The sequence below is a fragment of the Sciurus vulgaris genome (genome assembly GCF_902686455.1).
Source record: "Sciurus vulgaris genome assembly, chromosome: 10".
Taxonomy (NCBI): domain Eukaryota; kingdom Metazoa; phylum Chordata; class Mammalia; order Rodentia; family Sciuridae; genus Sciurus; species Sciurus vulgaris.
Window position 1 is genome coordinate 1,790,083 of NC_136470.1, and position 9,262 is coordinate 1,799,344.

General features: G+C 63.2%; 1 protein-coding gene across 1 annotated transcript; it reads right to left on the reverse strand.

Annotated features, from left to right (window-relative positions):
- Positions 1-734: 734 nt before the first annotated feature.
- On the reverse strand, positions 735-8,887 carry LOC306670447 (ATP-dependent 6-phosphofructokinase, liver type-like; the record flags this gene model as incomplete). The annotated part of the gene is made up of 3 exons (XM_079155089.1): positions 8,719-8,887; positions 3,594-3,666; positions 735-899 (listed from the first exon to the last, which is right to left on the reverse strand). Exons 1-3 carry the CDS (start codon positions 8,802-8,804, stop codon positions 735-737), a joined length of 324 nt encoding a protein of 107 aa, XP_079011215.1. The 5' UTR covers positions 8,805-8,887.
- Between the last annotated feature and the right edge of the window lie 375 nt (positions 8,888-9,262).

Below are 9,262 nucleotides of genomic sequence, written 5' to 3' on the forward strand. Positions count from 1 at the left end.
AGGAGATGCCAGCTGTCCTGGGCTCAGCCTCCCACAGCCCCAGCCAGTCACTGGGGTCAGGGTATGGGGAAGAGAGGCTGCGTGAGCTGAGACTTGCTGTCCCTCCACCACCCCATCCCTGTCCCAGCCAAGTCAGGCCTGAGTGCTGGGCACGGGAGGATTCTCTGCTGGGCACTGTGCTAAACTGGACAGGCCCCCCCAAATTCACATGCGCCCAGAACCTCAGAATAGAACCCCATTTGGAAATAGGGTCTTTGTAGACGCAATTGATTAAGATGAGGTCACACTAGACCCTAAATCCAATAACTGGTGTCCTTATAAAAAGAGACACAGGGAGAGGACACCACAGCCCAAGCCAAGGGGTACAGCAGCCCCAGACAGGGGGGCGCAGGAGGGACCTTCCCAGAGCCTGCACAGGGCATGGCCTGTCCACACTTGCTCTGGGGATCTCTGTTTAGGCCGCCGGCCTGGCCGTTGTTGTACACCCCTAGCTTACCCATACAGTGGTCCTTGGGATCAGCCTGATGGGAGACCAGGGCCAGCATCTGCTCCCAGGCCCACTGTCACCATCCTTGGTGTCCCCAGCCAGTGTCCACCACAGAGAACATTGTGGCAGGGACTGTGGAGTGAATGACATGAGCTAGCCTCCGTCCAGACCCCCTGTCCTGGCTGGACACCAGCCAGACTTCTGGTAGTTGCCTCACACCTGGCACGCCCCGCAGCAGGTGGCACCGTCAGCCTGGAGCCACGCCCCTGCAGGACAGGACGTGTGCACCACACACACTGCCAGGGCAGGAATGGGCCGCCTGGTCACGAGCCTCACCAGCTGGATGATGTTGGAGACTGAGCCAGTTGGCAGGCTTGATGTTCTCGCCTCCTTCCACGAGGCCCTCGTAGCCCTGAAACCAGAGAGGGAGCAACGGAGACAGAGGCCACAGCGGCCAACAGCACCCTCATCTGGGGAACAGAACCTCTGGTTGCAGACTAAACCTCACCAGCAGGAAGGAGGCCCAAGGGTCCTGACCTCCAGGCCCAGCCACCCCATGCCCTCTGGCAACGGAGCTGGGACTGCGTGCTTGTGGCTCCAAACCCCATCTACATGGCTGGGGAGTCTGTTCAGGACGGAGAACGTTCACTTGGCCTGCCTGGTGTGCGTTCCCAAGCCGAGCACCGGTCACCGCACCCAGATGGGCACAGACAGGGGCAGCACGCGGAGGCCCCGAGGTAACACACCGCTGCCTCCCAGAGGCACAGATTGGATCTGCCTGAACTGGACTTGGTAGGAGAGACCCGGCAGAGGGGTCTGCCTGCTCCCTCGCCCCCTCCTCCCAAGGCTGTGGCTGTGCTGTGCACCCTGCTAGCTGCGCGATGGCCACTGTGGAGACCCCCACTCCCGCCAATGGACACGCGGGAGGGGTGCAGTTCTGGAGGTGGAGATCAGGCTGCTGAGAACACAACATCTCTCCAGAGATGTGCTGTGGGAAAGCACATGTCTGAGGGGGTCCTCGCGAGTCCCAGGGCAACGTCCCAGAGCGCCCCGAGTGAGCCTCCTCGCCCCCGCGAGAAGAGATGTGGGTCCACGTCCCCACAGCACTAGGCAGCACGAGTCCTTTCATCTGGTGGCAGTGGATAAGCCCGATCCAACTTGAATTCCCCTGATGACATCTGCCACTGGCCATCTGGACAGCCAAGTGCCCAGCATCCTCTGCCCATGGCCACCCTTCTTATCTGTCTGCAGGAGTCCCGTGTGCAGGCTGAACATAGCTCACGGGTGCTTCAAAATGTGCAGGGACTAGAAGCAGGCCTCCTCTGCTGCCCCCAGACCTCCAGGGCCACCACTGACCCCAGACCCGAGGTGACACAGCACACTGCAGCTCTGCCTAGGGCTGCCCCAGTTCAGCTGTGGGCTTCTGCTCCTCCTGGCCTTTTCCAACTAGGTGAGGAGGCCACGGGCGTGGGTCAGTGCTCCCCAGGGGGCAGTACACACCAGGGCACCGTGCGGGTTCAGCACAGGACACGGAGGGTCACCCCTGGCACCTGCAGGGAGCTTGCACCAGCCTGAATTCCACATGGGCCAGGCCAGTGGGCACATGCCAGGTGCCTGAAGCAGAAGGTTCTCAGGGGGCACCCCGTGCCCTGAGGGCCACACAGCAACCTTCCCGGCTCGGGCCAGGCCAGCCCCACTGGCTCTGGTCACACCAGGCCACCAGCCATGTGTGCAAAAAGCAGAAAAATGGTTCCAAAGGCCAGGCCCTGCCCAGGAAGCACAGACCCACCTGCAAACCCAGGCCAGGCAGAGCCCAGCGCGGCCCACAGCCTGGCCCCTGGCCCCGTGTGGAGGGACGACCAGGCAGGGTCAGCCCGGCAGGCCCTGCAGACCCCGGGGCGGCCAGCAGGGCCTGCAGGAATCAGGCTCACACTCATCTTTCCTGCCCCTGCCCCCCAAGATGTCTCTGCACGCAGGGTGCCCTTCTCAGGCCCTGCTCACCTCTCTGCTCCCCGACCCTCCGCCCCCCGCAGGCCTGGCCCCCAGGCAGCCTCCAAATTAGTTCTTGTGCCCTACCATCCCAGAGAGGAAGGGATCAGAATTCTCAGAAGAAACGGGGGTCTAGGAGGAGAAGGGACATGCACACAGGCTGGAAGCCGGCCGGGCCGGAGCCCCATGTCCTCAGGGTACCGGCCACACTGCCCAGTTCCTTCCAGGAGCAGGATCTGCAAGGTCCCAGCTCCACCCTGGCCACAGGGAAGGGAGCCCCCTCACTCACTTCTGCACTCACTCACTTAGTCACTCATCAGACATCCCTGTGGAGCAGAGGGGGTGGACCTGCCACAGCTGGGGTCAGGACAAAGGGACAAAGACACAGGGCAGAGAGGGGAGGGGCAGAGGCACTGGGAGGGGCAGAGCTGGGGCTGGTTACATTGTATGTAAACAGTGAGAACAAATAACAAAAGGTGACCAGAAAACGACAGGACAGCCAGGGAACTGCAGAGAACTGTAAGAGAGAAAGAGAAGCGGAGGGAAGAGGGACACTGCCTCCAGGTGTGCAGGGCACACAGGGCACGTGTTCGTGCCCCACCTGTCCACAGGCTGCAGGATCAGCCCCAAATCCACGACGGGGGCTGCAGAGCTGAGGCGCAGGGAATATCCCACAGTCAGTGTCAGAACAAGTTAGGACAATGCTCCATGGCTCCATGGCCAGGGCCCGTCTGCTGCTGGTTACGGGGCAGGGTCACAGGGGCCTCAGAGGGGACCGGCAGCCTCCCAGCAGGAAAGCACTCCCCTGGGCAGGGCCAGGCCTCCAGGGATGAGCAAAGACCAGCCTGGTGGTGGGATGGGCTGCTCTCCTGCCCCTCCTGCTCCCCTGGAGGCCCCTAGGAGACCACTGAGCCTGGCTTTGGCAGGTTCCTGGGTACCAGGAGGCCACCAACCCCAGGGAGGTCTGCTTCCCGCAGATGCCTCGGCCAGACCCCTACTTCCTGCCCCACACTGCCCCAACCCTGTTCCCAAGACCCCCACTACCACAGGCCAGGCCACTGAGGGCTTCCAAGGCGACCTGCGTACAGCAGACCACAGCACCCAGCACACGCCTTACCTCATAGATGAGGAAGACTTTGGCTCCCACGTAGATGCCCATGCGTGTCACAGCCCTGACAGCCGCGTTCATACCTGCGAGGGAGTCAGGTGCAAAGCCCATCAGTCCAGCGTCTGGGACACGAGAGAACCCGGCCCAAGCCAGCTCCAGAGCCTCAGAGTTACACAAGGAAAGCCCCCAAAGCAGGAGACCAGTGTGGCTGCTCTTGAGGGTTGCTGGCCTCCTCCTGCTCGCTGTGCCCCTGCCTCTGCAGCCCTAACCCGGGCAACAAGATTGGCCCCTTGGGCTCCATTGGAAGAGCCCCCTCCCCAGACCCACAGAACCAGGCACTGACCACAGGACCCAAGGACAGAAAGCGCAGGGCCTGGTCCCCTGCTGCAGACTCTCAGGCCAGGACATGGATGAAGCACCCATGGGTGCTGCGGAGTGCCTCTGGGCCTGGGCACACTGTCCTACCAGGCAGAGACCTGCTCTGTCCCCAAGGCCTCAAACAGGGCTGTGGGGGGCTAAGTTCACCTCCTCCTTCCTGTCCCAGGCCTGCCCTCCACATTGCCACTGCTCTGCAGGAGTTTCTCTGGGGAGGTGACAGGGACCAGGCAGAAGAGGCAGAGCAGAGGAAAAGCCTGTGGTGGTCTGCCTCAGGCCTGCCCAGACCCACATCACAACAGGGGCAGAGGGCCAAGGGGGTCTGCAGTCGTACCCTGGGGCCCCTCCCCTACACTGGAGCACAGCTGGATGGTGCTGCTCTTGCCTGAGGATCCCCCCCCCTCCTGCCTTCCTTGACCAGCCTGGGGAACACGCGCACCCTCCAGCATCCGTCCCCAGCCTCAGGAAAGCTTTGCCCTGGGGAAGCCGTGTCCCCCAGCCCCTGAGCTCTGGAGGGTATAGCTCTTACCTGCTAGGTGCCGTGCTAAAGCTTCAGAGGGCTCCTCAAATGGAGTGCGGTCTGCACTGTGACCCCAAGAGAACTCATGGCCTTACCCTGGGACCCCAGTGGTCTCAGCTTAGCCTGGGCATTTGGAGGACTGAGCAGTTCTGAGACGATGCGCTCAGGCTGGTGAACAGAGCCTCACACAGCCTGCCCACTGCCCAGCCCTCGACACGCTTGCCTCATCCCTCGGCCGAGATGAGGACCCTTGCTCCTGGGGCGAGCAAGCCACCTGCCAGAGCCCAGGGGAGAGGTGGAGCAGGGACCCATGGGACCCCCAGGGCTTGGCAAGCAGTCCTCTCCAGACCCAGCAGGCGCCAGGGCTGCTGGTGGAGGGGCACCCAGGCATCAGGGTGGGCAGGGCCCAGGGGCCGGCGGTCACTCACGGCTAGCCGCACTCACACTCACATACTTGCCAGAGACAACAAAACCCAGACAGCCAAGCACCCCAGCAGACCATAGCACCATCTGAGGAGCTCAACTCTGAAGTCAGGGCCAAGGCTGGGCAGTGGGCGGCTGGCTCCCCTGCCCTCATCTGCCCTCACTGAGCAGGGACAGAGAGGAGATGAGCTCAGCCAGAGCCCCAGAACCAAGCAACAGAGGTTCAGACAGCTCTAGCGGAAAGGGTGGAGCCAGCTGCTCAGACAGGACAAGGAAAGGGCTGGAGGAGGCAGAGGCCAGGATCCCACTCTCCAGTGCAAACCGCTCAGGGAACCCCAGCTCCAGGTGGATCCAGGCACTGCTGGGCAGGCCCGCCTGGCATCACAGCCATCTCATTGGTCAGCCTCGTGGGCTCCTTGGGAGACGTGGGGACAGCAAAGTGCCCAGGTTAGGGCAAAATGTGACCACACCCCTGGCTTGCAATGACTTCAGGACACCGTAAGATAAAACCCTCATGACACCCAGAGGCAACAGCAGCCAAATCCAGGCTGTGCTCCCCTCTCCAGAGAGGAACAGAGCAGCCATGTGATGTGGAGTTGTTTCAGGCTGGGCCAGGGCTGCTGCCATGGAGCCGGCCACCTGAGGGCAAGGGATCTCTGTAACCCTCAAGGACTCTTGCTCTTCAAAAGGCCTACTTAACCAGGTGAGGTGGCGCACGCCTGTAACCCCAGGGACTCAAGACCTGAGGCAAGAGGATTGCAAATTCAAGGCTAGCCTCAGCTATTTAGCAAGGCCCTAAGTAACTTAGTGAGACCCTGTCTCAAAATAAAAAATAAAAAGGGCTGGGTCTGTGGTCTGTGGTTAAGCGTTTAAGCACCCTTGGGTGAATTCCTTGGTACCAAACAAACAAAAGGCCTATTTAACCCCCTTTAACCAGAGGGCAGGCAGGAGAGCTGCCTATCAGCTGACGAGAAGCTCCATTCTCCCCCTCCTCTGCTGGACCAAAGGGAAACTGAGGTCTGAGCTTATGCATTTGTTTCTGAAGCGGCTTCACCAGTTAGGTCCAGGGGCAAAAAACTAGGTCCTGTGCAAGAATGTAGGGACCCCGAGAGGAGGGGAGGCAAAGCCACGGTCATCAGCTCGCAGGCCAGCAGAGCCGGCTTGCCCCAACCCCAGACAGCACTGGGAAGAAAGAGGGGCAGCACACTCAACCCTCAGGGTACAAACAGGAAATCAGCATCCACAGTGACCAGCAGGGAAGGCGGCGCCTCCGAAGTGGGCATGGAGCTAGAAGAAAGGGCAAGGAGAATAAGTGCCCAGGACAGGGCCACCGCCAACGGCGGAGTCAGGCAGGCAGGCTGGCTACTCCTGTTTTAAGTCTCCCAGTTACTTTTGCACAATAGACATCCTGAGCGCCTGCCTTCCATGCAGCTACAGACTCCAGGCCAACAGGAAGGGAGAGACCCACAGCTGCAGAGGACAGGACTTCCCGCTGGCTGGAAGGAGCTCGCAAGGAGGCATGTCAGGCCCCTTCCCCCTTTTTAAATTAGGGAAAGCCGAGGCTGGAGGGAAATGCTGGGTCAGGTCACAGAGCCAACAGCACAGGCCAGCTCAGGACTCAGGCTCTGGGGCCAAGCCTCCTCCACGGGTGGGGCCGCTGGTTGGCACACTCCTGCACAAGCAGACGGCTTTGGGAGGGAAGAGCAGCCCTGACCCGTCCTCCACCAGCTGCAAGCCCAGTGCTGTTGCAGGGCACACTGGGAATGTGGAGCCTGGCCACTACCTAGGGTCAGGTCGCAGGAGCAGCGCTGACCCGGGGAGCTCATCACAAAGCCAAAGGCCCTGCTCTGCCCAGATGCCAGCTGCTGCCCCTCGTCCAGTGATCACTGACGACTACCGAGCATTCTCCCCAAGCTCTGAACCAGGGGAGTCTGTGGTGGAGACCCCCTCACTGCCCCCGCACCCAGAAGCACAAGGTCTCCAGGCTGCAAGTCAGAGACCAGAGCCCACATAAGAGGAGCAAAGCTGCCAGGGCCCGGGAAGACCCTTGCCAGGAAACTGGCTGGGGCCAGCCTGCAGGTGCTCCGACACACACCCCTACGTGCCGGTAGCTGCCCACTCTGTGCGAGGCACCTCGCAGTGTGTGGCAGGCACAGAGGACCCTGTGCAGACTGCTCTGCCCTACCCTGACCAGGCCAGTAGGACTGCTCTCCAGGTCCTCCACCAGCATCCCAAACCACATGTCTGCACCCTGAGCGCTGAGGATGGACCTGCCCCATCAGGTCCCTTCCTCTGAGGGATGGGCCACGCACAAGGGCCCTGCGTGCACACCATTCGGCCTTCCTTATGCGGAGGCTCTGCTGCCTCCTTTCTGCAGACAAGCTCGGGTGGAGGCTTCCTGGCTGTGGGAGCCTGAAGCTCCAGAGGGAATCTGGGCCTTCACCATCCTCAGGGAAGAAGTGCCTCTCTGGCAGACAGGGGCGTCCAGCCATCCTAGGATGTGTCTGTCCTCCACCCACCATGCCTTCCCCATAGCCTGCCTTCATGGGACGACGCTTAAGGGCCCCTCCAAGCCCATGGTCTCTTCACCCAGCCCACCCTGTGGGCAGTCGCCACTGCCCAGCAGCAAACTTGACCATGTCATGGACATGCAGAAGGGCACACTGACCAGCCTGAACTGAAACCCCAGTCAGCGAGACGTCCACCTTCCTGGGCTGTCCTTATAGAATCTGTTTCTCCCCTCTGCCCCAGCTCCCGGTAGGGGATGGGCTGTCAGGACTGTGTCTCGGGGAGGGCATGTGAGTCTGCATCTCTGAACTCTCCAGAAGGAAATGGACCAGGCCACTGCAGCCCCTCCCAGCCCACCACCTGCTTTCCCATCTCCCTAAGGCCTCTCCTCTCTCCTGAAGGCTAAGGTGGGTGGTGTTGCCAAGAGGCTGTGCTCCACAGGGGCTGCACTGGCCATCTTGGACCACTGGAGACCAGAAGTCAGGGCAGGACCAGGCGACCAGGAGAGGGGCTGAGGAAGCACAGACACACCCACCCCAGGCCAAAAGCAGGCGCACCCACTCAGCCCTCCCAGGCTAGGTGGACACTACAGACCCTGGGCAGATGACCACCATCCGGGGCCTGTCTTAGACCTGGCAGGTGAGAACAGGACTTTGCTAAGAAATATCCCAAAGCCCCAGAAAGCTCCCCTCCCCACAGCGCCCTCTTCCCCACCTAGGCCCCAAGTCGAAGGCACAGGGAGGAGCTGGGAGGAGACTGGAGGCGCAGTTGCTGCCCTGGGCAAGTCGGCCCCACGAGGGTGGCAGGTTCTCGGAGGGCGGCGGGGGCAGGCTGGGGAGCCCTGGGTCCTGCTCCTTTCAGGCTCTAGGCTGGGCAGTCCCACCGCCCCCTCAAAGACCACCGCTCCACGTGGCCTCTGGGAAACAGAGGTCCTGACACGTGTTGCCCAGAAAGAGGTGGCTGAGAGCGGGGGGGGGGGGGGGCGGGGGGGCTGGCAGGGGGCCTAGGGCCGCGGCTCTGCGCCCCGCGCGCGGATCGGGGTCCCTGCCGGCCGCGCGGACACACCCCCGGGGCCGGGCTGGACCGGGCGCGAGGGCGGGGCGCGCAGAGGCCCGTGGCCAGCCGCACGTACGCTGGCGACCCGGGGCGCGTCGGGGCGGAGTCCAGGCACCCGGACCCGGAGGCGGGCGCCCGAACCGGAGGCCTGGCTGGCCCCGTGTCCCCAGGCCCCAGGGCAATTAGAGGGGGGCACCCCGGGGAGGGCGGGCACCCCCGCTGCCCCGGGCCACAGGCCCTCGCCGCCCGCCCCCTTGCGCGTCGCCGCCGCTGGTCAGCACACCGATGGCCTTGCCGGCCCCCGACATCCGCAACTTCTCCAGGTCCACAGTGGCCATGGCGGCGGCAGAGACCCAGGGCCCGCGCTCCGCTCCCGCCGGCTCTGCGCGCCTGGTCGCTGTCGCCTGGTCCCCGCCCCGCGCCGCCCGCGCCAGTGCGCCCGCCCCGCCCGGCCCCGCCCCCCCGCCACGTCTGAGTGACAGGCGCAAGGACGCGGGCCAGGTCGCCTGGCTGCCCAGTGGCTGCAGTTGGGGCGACCCGACTGGGGCTGGAGCGCTGCAGCCGGGAACCCTGCCGGCGCAGGGCCGGCGCAGGACACCCTCCGGAAGTGCCTGTCCCGATCCCGGAGGCCCCTGGGGTCCCCTGAACCTCACGAAGTGGGGTCAGTGCCCGCACCTTGCCCGATGGGCGGCCTGTTTCCGTCAGGCTTGTTAAGCGTTCGCTTCTTAACCGTGCCTGCGCTTCGGGTGCCTTAAAGACCGTGGCGCAGGGCTGGACCCGAGTGCGGCCCAAATGC